This window comes from Erpetoichthys calabaricus, chromosome 8 (assembly GCF_900747795.2).
Source record: "Erpetoichthys calabaricus chromosome 8, fErpCal1.3, whole genome shotgun sequence".
In the NCBI taxonomy this organism is placed as follows: domain Eukaryota; kingdom Metazoa; phylum Chordata; class Cladistia; order Polypteriformes; family Polypteridae; genus Erpetoichthys; species Erpetoichthys calabaricus.
In genome coordinates this window covers 74,870,730-74,887,825 of record NC_041401.2, presented here as the reverse complement: position 1 = coordinate 74,887,825, position 17,096 = coordinate 74,870,730, and the positions used below count along the sequence as shown (strand labels likewise).

The 17,096-nt window shown below is 38.2% G+C and overlaps 1 protein-coding gene across 6 annotated transcripts in view; it reads right to left on the bottom strand.

The window, feature by feature from the left end:
* Nucleotides 1-17,096, bottom strand: part of auts2a (activator of transcription and developmental regulator AUTS2 a) — a 1,241,941-nt gene that overhangs the window by 781,425 nt on the left and 443,420 nt on the right. For all 6 annotated transcript variants that reach the window (XM_051930719.1, XM_051930723.1, XM_051930722.1 and 3 more), the window contains one exon: nt 8,645-8,746. In XM_051930719.1, coding sequence (XP_051786679.1) covers nt 8,645-8,746 — 102 coding nt within the window. The remainder of the gene's footprint in view (nt 1-8,644; nt 8,747-17,096) is intronic.

Genomic DNA, 17,096 nt, shown 5'->3' with positions numbered 1-17,096 from the left:
AGAAACAATGCCACAGTACGCATGATCTTTACTGAGGAGTGCTGATCCACTATGTAAAAAAATAATGGAGGTTACGGTTTTAATGAATCCTGCCTTTCTAACTGATTGTTTGCTCACATTTACAAAATTCACATTTAACGCAGCTGTGTTGCTGGAGGCTTTATTCTTTTGAATGTGTTTCTTTGATTTAAAGGCATCTGTATGAAGGAGATGACTTCCTGCTTATTGTGCTCACAGGTGCCATCTGGTGAGTTCTCAGCGAAATCACTTTTTTAAATATGCCCTCTTATGGCTTTCTTTATAGTTGCTATTACAGCAATGGCAGTAGCAAAAAATAACCCACTTTATTACTGGACAAGAGAACATTTAACATGCCAAGAGTGTGAATTGTCTTCCTTCATCAGTCCCTATTTCTTTTTACATCTCTAAAACTAACATTTGGTCAACAGTCCTAAATACAGTATTTACATTTACTTATTTGACTGACACCTTTATCCAAGGCGACTTACAACATTTATCATACAATTGGTTTAATTGTTTTTTGATTTTCCAGTCAGAGCACAGGCAAGTGAAGTGGCTTGCTCATGGTCACACAGTGTCAGTAGCAGGATTTGAACCCACAACCTCAGGGTTTGAAGTCCAAAACCTTAGCCATAACACCACACTGCCTAAACAGCTACTGAGTTTCAGTGTGTCAGTAAGTCTTACAGTAGAAAAAGTGGAGGAAAACAAAAACAAGTAATAAATTGAGTCATTTATGAATCCATCCATATTTTAGAACCTGCCTTTTCTTCACCAGATTACAGGATGTAGACACCCATCCTGGTAGCATTAAGACATCACCTCCTGCACAAATCCATGCTCACTCGCAGACTCCTAAATTTGGCTAATGTTTACTGTGCATCTTTGAAATGTTTGTAGAAAGTAAACCCAAACAAAGTGGAAGGTAACAACCCCAAGTTTACCAGAGCTTTAAGAAATCCACCCTCTCCAATGTGCCACCTGATTTGTGAGTCAATTCTGATAAAAGGAACATGAAAATATAACCTGTGAGGAATTGGCTGAGGCCCCATCTACAGTTCTCCCTTTCCGTGCCTGTTGCTATGCAACACTTATTAAACAACAGTCACATGACAAATGGCAGAGGATATAAACTGGGTGACTTACTTGAGGACTGTGCACTCTAACCTTTTGTGTCAGACCATCTAGATCTCCTCTATGTATAAAATGTTTTTTGTGAATTTCTTTTTGTAGTGTTTGTGAACTTTGGCTGCATTCCTTGAATCTTCTGAGCTTTGCTAAGTGTTTTTCTTCTTGTTTGGATTTCCTGTTTTTGACCTTTGTTTCAGCCATTTGGATTCGGCCAGTCTATCAACTTGCTTTTCAGTGTATGGCCTCTTGCCTACTTTTTTGGATTTGCCTTTTGGATTACAGACTTGCTTAAATAAATTATATTATTCAGTTTTCATCATGTCTGCTTTATCGTTTGCTTGCCTACATCTGCTCAACCACTTTAGTATGCACAGTTAGTTGTGTTTTCAGGGAGGTGCACCACACTATAGACCTTCAAGTAAGATTCACCCACAGGAGAGCTGGCAAAGGAGGCTATGCTCAACATGTGCCTGACAGTAATACTTTTGTACAAGAAAATGGCACCAAGAAAATGATCCAGAAGTTCATTGTACCTCCCTATAGTCTATGATTGTGTCTTTGTTTTCTGGTATCTATGTACAATGTGCATTTTTCTCCATCGCCCTTGTCTGTTTTTTTTTTTAATGTTTGTAGTTTTGGCCCTTCTGGTGTAACCTAAAGTCCCCAATACATTCCTCCTGTTAGCTTCAGTTCTGGACTGAGGCATTACCTACCTTCCAATTGGTTCCTTTGACTGTTCTTCCTTGCATTTCATTTGTCTCTTTTTGGAATATTTGGTTTATGGCCTTTCTGCTTTCATAAAAGGTATTGTTCTAGACTTTGGTCATTTTTTTCCGTTGCCTCATTTTGAGGCATCATTCTGTATTTTTTTATTTTTGATTGTAAATAAAATGTACTATCTTCTTATAATCATTAATAATTTCGTTTCAGGGCCAGACTTGCTTAATGATTCTATGCCTCATTGGAATCCTGAGGCCTAGTTTTAGAGATAAAGACTTTGTGAGTGATGGATCTCAGCAATCACAACATAATCATTTCTGCTGGGTGTCATGAATATGAGCACTTTTTAAGGTATCTCTGTGATTATTCCGCAAATTTCAGTTTTGTTTTCTTCTTTTTGGGCATTTCTGAATATGAAGAAATTAATTTGTTTAATTTGGTTTCTTATCTATGGTCATTTTCCGTTTGTTAAAAATGCTGTCCACCTTTGCATGCTACCATTTCATCTTCTGTATGGCCACCATTTTGAACCCCCTTTGCAGTTAGTCACAAAATAGGAGTGAGGCATAGCAGAAAGAATAGAGTTAAAGCAACGTAAGGGTCAAAACCAAAAGTCAAAAACGGAGACCGTCAAAGGCAAGTCATAAACCCAATATCAGACTCAAAAGGCAGAGCTTTGTTTCAGTGACCAATAATCAAAATAAAAACTACACTGAGTAGCTAGGTTTGGCCCAATCTCAGATAGACAGAACTGTTTTGAAGGAAACTTTTATACTGGTACACAGATGACATCACATCTGGTGCAGCATCAGTGCATCATGGGAGAATTCCCATGGAAACAGATGATACAAATACCACAAAATGGTGGCACCCATTTTCAAACCAAAATGGTTTCAGAAAAGATAGTAAAAATGAATCAACTTCAAGATGGAAGCTCTAAGTAACATTCTTACTGCAGAATTGGGTTCCATGGTTTTTAAAACTTCCAACACTACACCAAGATGAATTTCCAAGCCTCAGGATAACTCAAGGAAAAAAAAAACTCAAATCATAACAGTGGCAAAAGAAGGTCATGACCTGTGATGTCACTAGTGCGACTATATGAAGGTTGTTGTCATACAGCTCCCACACTGTCCTAGATTCTGGAATTGTATTCGCCTTATGAGTGATTCTGAGAGTTTCCTATGATTATTAGGCAACACATTCTATTAAGTTATTGTCGGTTAATGAATTGGTTTATGTGCATTATTGTTTTGACTTCCATGTATTTCAGTTTGAAGCTGGTCTCTAAACTTTGATCTGTCTCCTGGTCCTTTTCACGATTTCTTTTTTGTCTGCTTTACATTGACAGTTTTATTTTAATTTTTATGTATATTTTTTGACAGGACAACAAGCCTGAACCATAGCCAACATTCATATTTAAGGGCATTGTATTCAATTTAATAACAGCAAAAATGCCCCCATGTCTGCCTCTCAGTCACCCCTTCAGGCTACCAAATCTACTAAGGCCCAAATTGAAAAAATAAGAAAGAGAAAATAATAGCCCTGCACATAACTGCCAAGCATTTTGTATGCTGAGCCATCTGATTTATTTGATTCTGCTTCACTTTGCTGTGTTCTACTCTGCAGCTCTGAAATATTATACCTTTACTGGCATGTAAAATCATCATAATTCACTCAACAGCTCAAGAGTCTCCGATTAATGTGCTAAGTAAGTTTTATTTCTTTTATTGCTTTCTTGTACCGGCTAATTAATAGCTCTTTTAGGAAAAGTCTTATAATATTTCCTACATTATTTATATGATATTAATCAAACCTTGAAGCACCAAATTTTCATGTAGCTTGGGTGACATTTGAAGATTTAATGCCCTGATTATTAGGCTCTTGGTCAGTAAGCACTGCGCTTAATGTAGGAAATAACTGTGGATGTGATGTTTAATCAAAGGAAACGCACACACTTATGTGCACATTCACCCTGATCACTACAGGGCCAGCTTAGAGATGTTAATTTAACCTAACTGTAACTTGCTGGAGAAAGCCTATTGAGAGAACATTCAGATTCCACACAGAATCAAAGCCCAGACCTCTAGAGATGTGCAGAAGGTAATTTCTGCAAAAAAATAATTATAAACTATGCAAATTTTAATCCAGTGGTTCTTGATTTCCACAGAAATCCTCAAAGACGTTAGATTAATTGGCAATTTCATACAGGCCTTATTGTAAATGTGCAGGTAGTATGTGAGTGGGCCCAGTGATGGACTGGCCCATTGTTTAGTGCTACTTCCTGTCCTGCGCCCAGTTGTTCTGGAACCGGCTCTGGCTTCCTACCCCTGAAATGTATTCATAGTGGGTTTAAGAATGACTGGCTGATTGATGTTAAATAAGAATCCGATCTCTTTCATTCTTTCTTTTTCTTTTACTTGAACATACTAATTACTGAGGATGCTAGCAGGGATCAGGTTATACTTAAAAAACCTGGCCAATATGTGCTTCACTATATGCTCTTAGACATTAGACTTTAATAATAATGTCAGGTTACTGTATGGTACAAGACAAAAATTAACTAAAGGCTTTTGTACTATGAAGCTAAAAGGGAACTACTGTCCATACTGTGGACTCTTGTCGGTTTTGATTCAGATCACACCAGATAACTCACTGGAGTCGCCGAATCCCAGACTGAAGGTTATATTGTGACATCATGAAAAAAGAAATATAACACAAACGGAAAACCAGAAAGATGCATGGAAGATGTTAAAATTAAGTTACTAGACTATCATCAATGAGTGATGTAACTCCCATTCTATGGGTGGTTCCCACCTTGTGCCTGATGCTGATGAGTCAGGCTCCACACCCACATGACTATATTAAATGAGTTCAAACAATACATACAGTATAATTTGGGAGGATCATCAGTAAGGCAAAGGTCTTGGGTGATATTGTCCATTTGGTCATTAAGAGTTATAAATAACTAATCAGCACGGGTAGCTGACTTGACAGTGTTAAATTTTCAATCTGAAGTTCAAAGCATAATGTCTCTATTTGGGGTCTTGATGCTATTCAGGCATGTGACCTAGTAGCTAGGGTTTTAAAACTGCAGACTGGTTTAGGCCCCCATATCTAATCCACTATGTGACCAAACTGTGCTCCAATTTAATAAATACAGAAATACACATACTGGGCTTGTGTAGGTGCCTGCAGGGAAATGACAGATACGCAGTTTATAAATGAATGATTGTTTTGTTGACAAAAAGTAAAATGACAGTTAGTACTCCTACCTCTTAGACCCATGGACATGGGTTTGATTCCTGCCCCTGAAACTGTTTGTGTAAAATTTAAACGTTACCCTATTGGAGTGAGTATTGAGCTTGTGGGTTTGAGTCACTTCACCTACCTGAGCTTCAATTAGAAAAACAAAGTAAGTTGTTTTAGACAAAAACATTGGACAAATAAATAAAAGTAAATATATTAAAATTTTCTCCCATACTCCAAAGATGTGAGCACAAGGCTTACTGAAGCCTGGACACAAGTGAGGGTCTCCCTGATTGTGCTATGTGATGCACAGGCAATCCATCCTTAGCTCTTTCTTGTTTTGCACTCAATTCAATAAGAAAGGCTAGGTCTCACTAACATAAAAGTGGGAATTAATTTCAGAAAACAGATGTTAGAATAGGCATTTGGTGGCAGATAAACCATTAGTGAAAGGTGTGGCGGCATTGTGGTTAGCACTGCCTTCTCTTAAATTCAGACTGCTTGTGTCAAATGCTAACCCGATCACTGTCTATGTGGCGTTCTCATATTCTCCCTGCTTATGTGTGTATGTCCTCTCATATCCCTGTAGCTGCCTTGGAAGAAATAGACAGATAATATTCTTCTACACATACAGTGAAGGGCAGGGGTGCCTGGAGGGCAGCAGTGGCTGCAGGTTTTCATTCAAACCCTTTTCCTAATCAGTGACCAGTTTTCACTGCTAATTAACTCCCTTTCCCTTCATTCTAATAGCCCTGTTTTTAAGGATTCAGTCCTCTGAATTGATTTGTACTTCATTAAATGGCAGTCAAACAGAAATGAGACATGAAACGAGTCAACAGATGAACAGCTAAATTGGGTCTTCAAACTCCAATCAATTTCACTCCAACCAATTTCTTAATGAGAAGCCAATTCTTGCTGTTAATTAGGCCCATTATTTAATTCCATGACCTGTTCCTGCTCTCATTATGCCACAGCAGACATTTCCAAAACTGTTGATTTTCTGTTTTTTTCTGAGAACACTGCTAAAATATTTTGGTGAGCTGAGAGATCAACCTTACTGAGACCTTCACCTTTCTTTATTTTCAGATATTGTGTGATGGGCACAGGTGAGCTGGTCATGTGGCGGTTTGTTTTGTGTCTCATTATTGTTTGGCTGGTAATTAAGGAAAAAGAAACAACTAAGGGGCCTGAGTCACGTCAATTAAAACTAAGGTAAAACAAGTTAATCAGCAGCAAAAACTGGTCACTAATGAAGAAGATGGTCAGAATGAAAACCTGCAGCCACTGTGGCCCTCCAAGACTAGAGTTTGACATCCATGGTGTTGAGTATACCAATTCAGTGGTGTCCTTCTATTGGGTCCCTAGCAGGGCATACGTCCCTCTCCTGGCACCTGACAGTACTTCCACATGGCCCTGTCCTCTTCTACCCTTTCTCTGTATACTCACAATATTGGCAAAGCCCAACATTACAAGAGAAAAACGTATGATATTTGTCTGGGAGAATTTCACGTCAATGAGTAATAGCAAAAGAGGTTCTGATGAGGATTCACACAGCTGCCTAGAATCTTTCCTTCGTGGAAGTAAAATCGCTCCCGAAGTAAGGGCATAGACTTACAATACTTGTTTCCCATGATGATTCTAAATAAGCTGAAACCTCTGAATATCCTCATTTCTAATAATAATAATAATAATAAATTTTATAATAATCATGAAGAACTAAATAACTTGAGTTATTTAATTATTAACTAATTTAATCAATCTTTATTTTAAACAATATAAAACTTGCTATAGTGAACAGAGTCAGAGAGCACTTTACAAATGTTCTAATCTCAATGTACAAGATAAAACAAAGCATCCCATGTGTTTAATGACAATAAAGACCATCGTGTTTGGGAGGAAGTAAGCAAAAGGAAGGACTTTGACTTATTAAAATAACATGTAGAATGAATACAGAAGGGGCGGCACGGTGGCGCAGTGGGTAGCGCTGCTGCCTCGCAGTTGGGAGACCTGGGGACCCGGGTTCGCTTCCCGGGTCCTCCCTGCGTGGAGTTTGCATGTTCTCCCCGTGTCTGCGTGGGTTTCCTCCGGGCGCTCCGGTTTCCTCCCACAGTCCAAAGACATACAGGTTAGGTGGATTGGCGTTTCTAAATTGGCCCTAGTGTGTGCTTGGTGTGTGTTTGTGTGTGTGTGTCCTGCGGTGGGTTGGCACCCTGCCCAGGATTGTTTCCTGCCTTGTGCCCTGTGTTGGCTGGGATTGGCTCCAGCAGACCCCCGTGACCCTGTGTTCGGATTCAGCGGGTTGGGAAATGGATGGATGGATGGATGAATACAGAAGGCCAGTAGAGAAGAGCTCAGTCTAAGGCCTGATTTGAATGCATCAACCCCTGAAGCATAACAAATAGGAATGTTCCATAAAGCAAGATGCCACAAAGCTGAATAACAATGCAGCAGGGATTGAATACAAAAGGTCAAGAAATAAAAAAGGTCAACTTTGGACATTAATTTGCCCCCAAAGACCATAGTCAGTTTTTAGCAGTCAATGTGAATTGCTATGGTACTGTAGTCGTTGTACTATATGTACATTGTTGTCCTGTTGAGACCCTTCTACTCTTTGAGATGGGCAAACAAATGGACAGATGGTGATTTCACTGATTATTATACATAGACCTCAAACTCACAGGCCTTAATGGCCAACATTCCTGAACTTGTGCCCCTTCACCGTGCAAATTATTACTATATCAGAGTCTAACTTACTGCTAATTCATTTGTAGATTCCTCGCAATGCCCCTTGCTTTCTTGTTATCTTGCAGATTGTAAAGCACTTTGACGCAGTGCTTGCTGGGAAAAGTGCTATACGAAACAAAGATCAACTGACAGATTGAGCAACTTACATGCTTAGTTAACCAAGAATCATTCCCAACAGTGTACATTTTTTTTTTAGAAGAAAGTGATTTAGGATGATCAACAAGCAAGTTCTAGTGTGGCAGTTGGGCTGGTGAAACTGCATATTGTATTGCAATCCTCATGCCAATGCATAATGTGGCACTTGAACTCTAACACATGTAGGAAACTCTGTTAGGTAGCTCAACATGTTTTTTCCAGGAAGGTTTAAGACAGAATCATTAATTAATTATCCAATGAAAGCTCAGTGTCTTAATGCTCTTATTGATGAACTGTACATATACTGAGAGATCCACCAATATACCACTCACAAGATACTGCATCTTATACAGATATTGTATGCTTTTCAAGAAGGCTGCTACCACTCACCCAGCTGCAAAGATCAATATTTAAGGAAGAAAGGCGACAAGGAGAGGTGTCATACTGCACACCAGTCTGTTCTCAAAGTGACAGGATGGACAAATGAAATGCCACCAATTAAATTAGCTTCGTTTAAGGTGAGACACACATAAAGATTGATTAGCAAATGGTTATCTCTCATAGGCCTTTTTCATGCTAGCTCAGGATTCAAATAAAGCAAATGATATTTTGAAGCCAAGATGAAAGGTTAAAGGTTACTCACGTCACTTGGCCGCTCACGGGAGCTGCTCCGCAGTGAGTTTTTTGAATCTCCACTGGTGCTTTCACTGTCACTGTCCTGGCAGTTGTTTAAGCCACCTTTGAGCTGTAAAAAAGAAAGGAAAGGGACTGAAAACTGGACACTGTGCAGAGCCAAGGATGAGGACACAATCTGGGTGCATGCAAATTTTAGGCCTTAATCCCCTCATTGGCTAGCACTGTCGTGTGGCCATTAACTACAGTCATATCAAAAAGTTTGGGAACCCCTCTTAATTCTTTGGATTTTTGTTTATCATTGGCTGAGCTTTCAAAGTAGCAATTTCCTTTTAATATATGACATGTCTTATGGAAACAGTAGTATTTCAGCAGTGACATTAAGTTTATTGGATTAACAGAAAATATGCAATATGCATCATAACAAAATTAGACAGGTGCCTAAATTTGGGCCCCCCAACAGAGATATTACAGCAATACTTAGTTGAGCCTCCTTTTGCAAATATAACAGCCTCTAGACACCTCCTGTAGCCTATGATGAGTGTCAGGATTCTGGATGGAGGTCTTTTTGACCATTCTTCCATACAAAATCTCTCCAGTTCAGTTAAATTTGATGGCTGCCGAGCATGGACAGCCTGCTTCAAATCATCCCATAGATTTTCGATGACATTCAAGTCAGGGGACTGTGACGGCCATTCCAGAACATTGTACTTCTCCCTCTGCATGAATGCCTTTGTAGATTTTGAACTGTGTTTTGGGTCATTGTCTTGTTGGAATATCCAACCCCTGCATAACTTCAACTTTGTGACTGATACTTGAACATTATCCTGAAGAATTTATTGATATTGGGTTGAATTCATGCGACCCTCGATTTTAACAAGGGCCCCAGTCCCTGAACTAGCCACACAGCCCCTCAGCATGATGGAACCTCCACCAAATTTGACAGTAGGTAGCAGGTGTTTTTCTTGGAATGCGGTGTTCTTCTTCCGCCATGCAAAGTACTTTTTGTTATGACCAAATAACTCAATTTTTGTCTCATCAGTCCAAAGCATTTTGTTCCAAAATGAATCTGGCTTGTCAAAATGAGCATTTGCATACAACAAGCGAATCTGTTTGTGGTGTGAGTGCAGAAAGGGCTTCTTTCTTATCACCCTGCCATACAGATGTTCTTTGTGCAAATTGTGCTGAATTGTAGAACCATGTACAGATACACCATCTGCAGCAAGATGTTCTTGCAGGTCTTTGGAGGTGATCTGTGGGTTGTCTGTAACCATTCTCACAATCCTGCGCATATGCCGCTCCTGTATTTTTCTTGGCCTGCCAGACCTGCTGGGTTTAACAGCAACTGTGCCTGAGGCCTTCCATTTCCTGATTACATTCCTTACAGTTGAAACTGACAGTTTAAACCTCTGAGATAGCTTTTTGTAGCCTTCCTCTAAACCATGTTACTGAACAATCTTTGTTTTCAGATCTTTTTGAGAGTTGCTTTGAGGATCCCATGCTGTCACTCTTCAGAGGAGAGTCGAAGGGAAGCACAACTTGTAATTGACCACCTTAAATACCTTTTCTCATGATTGGACACACCTGTCTATGAAGTTCAAGGCTTAACGAGCTAATCCTACAAATTTGGTGTTGCAAGTAATCAGTATTGAGCAGAGGTTTCCCAAACTTTTTCATATGACTGTATGTTTAAATGTCAGTTTCTTTACAGAAAACATTAAGCTGAACACAAGCAATTTTTTCAAATTTAAAAGCACAACATAAAGGAAAACAGTTATGAACTACTTTATCACATTTATGTTTTATAGAATTCCCAGTGTCGGCATAGAGGTCTTTTGGATGTGAAACCTATGCAGATTTTATCCTCCTGCTTTTCATGAGCTGGAGTTATTTTCTTTTCTTCTCATCCGACCATAGCTTTGGACTTACCGTTATAACAATTAAGAGACTTAATGAGTTTAAATAATAGTAATGTGGTTCATTTCTAAGGACTCTGTTGTTTCTTTTACTTATTTGTTTACCTTTATTGTGTACATTTTTATTTAACTGTTATTATTTTTGTTATTTTTTCATTTATAGTTGTAAGACCTTTGAGCTAGACCTTTTGTACAAAGATGTGTTCTATAAATAAATGTTGTTCTTGTTAAAGCACACACGAGCACATCGAACTATTACTTTCAGGTACTGAGGGTCTGACACAATTTTATTGCAGTACAATCCTTCTTCCGTGCAACATAGTTTATAGTAAACAATATTACAATGCAACCTACAAGGAAATCAAAAATGCAATGAAAAGCAACACAACCTATCAAGACAAAATGTTAAATAATTCGAACAAAGGACTTGAAAAATATGGAATTGAGACTGTGGCACGAGTACAAATGCACCATCATCAGGTAAAAATTTACAGCAATGAACACTAACTGGAAGTAGTAGATGATTGACAGCAAGAACAGATATGGAGCATCATTACATCAGATACTTAGAGTAAGATGAAGTTTTAAAAGAATGAAAAACAAAAATTGCAGAAATAAAAAGGTGTGAAAAAGGTGAATTTCAAGTGTGGCTTGAACATAAAGAGATATCTAGGTCCAATAGGCAGAAATAGGCAGAAAGCCAAGTAAGGGTCCATATCATCAACCAACTCCCAAAAATTATTATGTCACCAGACGTGATGTATAAAAAGGGCATCAAATGTATTTTCCTTCATCCCATCATTGATGGACAAACCAACGTTACCATTTCTGTTAGCGGTAGTTAAGAGGATTTTTCCCTCAAATAGGCCCTAGGTGTTGGATTGTTACTTAAGTTTTGACTTTGACTCTTGAGTAATTTCTTGCTCTTTGTTTCCTAGGTGCCTGTTTTAGTTTGATCTCATGGTTTTGACCCCTGCCTTTTTATTTATCACTTCCTGGTATTTCAGCACTCACATAGGAACTTCAACACGTCCTTCACACTTTTATTGCAATGGACTCAAAATATTTTCACTAGCATTTGACCATAGAGGTGAAACAACATGAATCTTTTCGAATGAAATGACATGATTTCATAAAATGCATATCAAGATGTAAATCAAATTAAACTACTCAGGCAGACTCTACAGACATGAAGTTACTTTAATGTATAGGTTTGGGTTTGTCCATAGCTAATCATTTAAATGGCATTTTTGTTTTGGAACAATATCACAAGTGGAGACATAATGTGCCCAGGGAGCCAGGGTGCAAAAGATTGGTACATGCTGGTTTGTGTCTACTTATTTCAAATCATGAGTGGCATATCCTACAAAAATTACAGCATGTGTGAAAAAGAATAACACACAATGAGAAAAAAAAATTATCTAATGACATTCAGTGCAAACGTTGCATGTACGAGACTAGCAGATCTGAGTCTTGAAGCAGTGAAAAGGAAAGTGTTTCTTCAGGTCCTCTCCTTCTGTGTGCCTTCAAAATAAGAGACTTGTACAAGGAACACGAAACTAAGAATTAGAAAATAACTCTGTCTTCTTCTTAGGGATCATGGAACTAATTGACTTTCCCCTTCCTTTATCTACTTGTTAACCCTATTTAGGTTTTCAACCTACAGACTTCAAACTTTTCAGTTATTTATGCCTATCAATAAGCTCTTAAAATAATGGAAAGCATTTCATTCAGTTATCTGACTTCTGATCCTACTCCAAATAAAATCAAAGAATTTGGCATAATTGGATTTTAAATGCTTCTTTTTATTTGAAGGATTCACTTCACACACATCAAAAAACAAACAGTCCATATAACCTCCACATGTTTCTGATCATGCCTGTGTGAGCTTCCACGGTGCTGGTATTCAAACACCTGCACATTCAACAGGCCTATGCAGCAGATGAACTGGATGAGTCGTGGAAGCGTGTTGGAATGGCGACACTTTATAGGTTAGAGAAATGCTCATTAGTTAAAATAGGCACAATGGTGCATCTTGTTGCCTTCATTCATCAGACATTGCAGCCCTCTTGTGGATGACGACAATACACCCACCTTTTTGGCATTTAACGTATTAAACTAGCTGTGCTACCCTTCTAAGAGCCGATTGAAATCTAAGTAATCATCAAAGACCTGAGAGTTAAAGTTTGCAGTGCACCATCTATTGGATTGTATTTTGTAATGCATGTAAGTAATAAATTACACTGCATTTGTGATTGTAACAGATGATATATCACAGACATTTGCAGTAATAAATTGCATCTTTACAAATGTTTATGATGTGCCATCGTTTGGAATGAGAAATGCATTACATTTTATTACAACAAATGTGTGGTGCACCACCTGTTGGAATAACAAAGACATAGCAACCACATGGACACAAATAGACACTTATCCGATTATTAAGGTGGATCATTTTATATTAAATTCTTACTTGCATGTGCTAATCTACATGCATTTGCACTCTCTGGTGTATAACTTCCTTAAATCAAAACTTATTAGAAAATTTTCAACTTTGTTTCTGAAAATGCAATGTGCAACAATCAAAATAAATCCATCAAGGGGAACAGGTAAAAAAGGAATGGTAGACGTGTATTAACTTGACAACATCAATGAGGCAAAGTGGGCAAAAACAATGACCACTACAGAAGAAGTAAGAAGCTACTTTCACCGTGGAGCAAAGTATGAATGAGGTGAGCAACTGAGTGGTTTATGTTACCCTTCAGCCGTCTGTGTACAACTGTAGGGAATTAGTGTTGCTTTAGATTTTCTTTGTACATGGTGGGATTTGCACAGCGACTACATATCTCCAATGGGCAATATATGGTATTTGCTATTAGAGAACAAAGTGTGGGAGGTTTGAACTCATGCAACCAAGAATCAAAAATCATCATATATGGACAACCTTTCTTCATTAGGGGCAAAATAAAACTCAGTTCCAATTGAAAACCTAAAATACTGTGAGAATTAAAGTATTTTCTTAAGGGAGCACACACAGATTTTCTTTTGGTTTAAACTTCGGAGAAGTGTCAACGTCGACCTCCAATCCTTAAATAAAATAACAATAATTACTGTATGTCATTAATTGACACATGGCAACTAGACAACAGCAAAGCTTCTCCAATTATTCACAGAAAAGTGTGACATCATAAATACATTAAAAAGATCAAAAAAACTAGTTTTAACAAAATTAATGTAAAAGGATCACAGCTGGGAATTTTTCTAAAAATACCCTAAAATAACATTAAACACCAGGAGCACCTGAAGGAGCATTTAAGTTTGGCATTTAACAGTTTGGAGATAAGTGGCATTAGAACGGGGGTCCTCCAATTTAAGACCCTTCACACAACTGCATTAGGTTAACCAAGTGGTTTTCAAACCCAGAGTCCTGTAGCTGCTGGCTTTCTTTCAGACTGATGTATTTATTTGTGATGCGCCACTGCAGTTTATGGCACTACTGACTAATCTGATGACACTGCTTCACTCTCAGTCTGAACAGCATATAAATCACAGCTCCTTCTATGACTACACCATTCAATTTCACGTGTACCTTCCAACCTACTCATTATTTTATGAGTATAAGTATTTTTCATAGGTAAATTGTTTCAGCACATTTTTTTTCAAACTGAATTGCTCCAGTTAGTTACTTGCAAATTTCCAGCTGTAATTCTTTCTTGTGCCCCTCTTTTTTCAGACTCACTAATTTGAATTTAGGACTGACAAACTCAACTCTCAGTCACACTCTTCAATCATGCACACTCTAACATGGCTTCACCTGAACTGCTTGCTTAATTAGACTTCTCACTTCCCTAAATCAGAAGGTGCAGTGCCCTAGCTTAACAATTATATTTAATTCATATTATTAGTGCTGCCATGTGAGTTCATATCTAGTGTCCTGGATATCTCTGAATTTTTAATTTACAGTTCTAGAAAAGTAGAAAAATCATAAATCACAGTGAATAAATTAGCTACTATTAAAATAACTCAAATACAAAACTTTGAAATAAATTAAAAAAGATAAATAAGCCTAATTAGGAAAGGGTTTTAATTAAGGATGTTAAAATCCAAGAACTCCAGTAAACATTTTGTATAAAGAATTAGAAATAGCAGCAAGCACTGGCAGATGTAATAACTACATATTCTGCTGTGCACTGGTCGGTCACATGGACTGCACTCTGCCACAGGAATGTCTGTGAGCCTGATAGGAAGGATCCACTAATTAGTCCATGTTTAAATCCATGCTCAAAGAGTTACTTGGTACTTAGATGATGGGAGTTGGTGTTTCAAACATGCAGCATGCACTCTCTTTTTTGTCATTATACCTTTCTCTTTTTTCTCATTGCTGCCCTTTCGCTAAGCATTCTCTCTTACTCTGTGCTGGAATCAGCAGCATAGTAGACGAGAATGGAGCTATAAAGTGGCTTGTGACGTGTGGCTCATTCTGAACATTATTAAACTTGTTAAGATCTCCTTGTACAACGCAGAGTATGCAAGTTCTTAGATTACACACTCGTGCTCATGACCCATTACAGTAAACGCCATGAAGTAAGTGACCCATTTAAGGGTCACAAATATTTATCATTTCAATGCTAATCCAAAGGGAGAAAGAATACATGGCCCTTGAATGCTTATTTAACAAAGGAATGAAAACATACAACCTCAAAAAAAAAAAAAATATACAAAGGTTGCAGAGCTGTAATTAAAGGGAACCATTAGGCAAATTGACATATGCTAACAAACGGTACAAACCTGCCAAGCCTTTAATAAGGTAACTTGTTTCTTGTGAATATTGTACTACAGTGCCATTTGAGAAGGACACTAAAGTCATCCACACATTTGGGAAGGGATGCTAAAGGTTTCTTTAGCAAAACCTGACATTCACCTCAACTTGAGGATTCTATGTACTCTGAAATGGCGAGACGCTCCTCCGTGTAACTGAAACGCACGTAAAACAGCAGTCACCTCAGGTGCTAGAAAAGAATGCAGAGTTTTGACTTTGGTTACATTAAGTCACTACGATATGAAAGTCAAGATTCATATTACTCTTAATAAAAAATTATGGTACTAAAACAACAAAAAATTTAGTGACGGGTTCTGGTCCCTTCCAGTCGGAAAGCTGCCACCGAGTCACTGCTCACATAGTAACAAAAATAGTGAAAGATGAAAGAGAATGGGCACTTCTGCTTTAGTAAAAAGGATTTAAAAACACATTATTTTCTTTTGCAAAAAACAAAAGGATTAACAACATTCTACTTTGTGCACCACCAGCCTACTTTCGTGCATGTAAGTAGAAAAAGCAGTTCGGCTGCAAGCACCACCAGCAATGCTTACAATAGTTAAAGCAGCAAGAGCTCACTGACACTGATAATTGTCAGTCAGCAGTCAGTCAGTCATTTTTCAACCTGCTATATCCTAACTACAGGGTCAAGGGGGTCTGCTGGAGCCAATCCCAGCCAGCATAGGGTGCAAGGCAGGAACAAATCCCTGGGCAGGGTGCCAGTCCACCGCAGGGAACTGATAATTGTTATATATAATAATCATTCCTTATTGTACTCATCAAATTGTCTCCTGAATCTCAGAAAGTTCTAACACTTCCTTATCTTAGTCAACAGTGCACACTCCAATATCTTATTCTTAGTAAAAAAAAATGATTTCTCTCTACTCTGTTTGCTTATTGCATTGCCTGGCAGTAACCTCGCCATGGCTTCCATGCCATGCCGTGCAGGTACACTTATTGTATTTATAAGTTCTCATTATGTACATCATTGGAACACATGAAATGAAGAGGACTGGCGAAAAAGGTTTCCACAATCTGTTTTGCCTGGGTCTGTGAGGGGTCACTTTGTTATAGTATTTGATTTGATTCAGTTGTACAGATTTGATTTATAGAATCGACATGCAATTTGACAAGGAAGCTATTGGAAATGTATTTTATTTCACTGTAAAGTGCATTGTGAATGTGGTGTGGGGTTAGCAATGAAGGAGGAGTTGAGGCTTAGGTGCTAACTTTTTAAAACATTTCTATATGGTTTTAATCTTTCAGTTGGCTAAACATTAAGACTTTTTTTTTATTCACATCTCTAACTTTAATTAGAAGGCAGAATTTCAAACTCATTCAGAACCAATAAAGCCAGCAGCAACTGCACCTGCCAAGGAGCAGAGCCTGACACCCAAGGTTGGCTGGTACAATACCGACTCTTTCTGCAGTCACTACTGAACCCTTCCATCAACAGAGGCCAACCACTTGAACTCTGTGCCTTAGAATATTAGAACAATCTAGACAAGAACAGGCAATTCAGCCCCACAAAACTCACCAGTCCTGTCCACTTAATTCTTCTAGTCTAGTTTTGAAGGACCCTAAAATCCTACTGTCTACTAAACCACTTAGTACCTTATTCCACGTGTCTATGGTTCTTTGTGTAAAGAAAAACTTCAGAATGTGTGTGAAATTTAATGTTCCTTGACTGTCTCCACACTGTAACAGATTGAGGCTTTGTCCACCTCTTG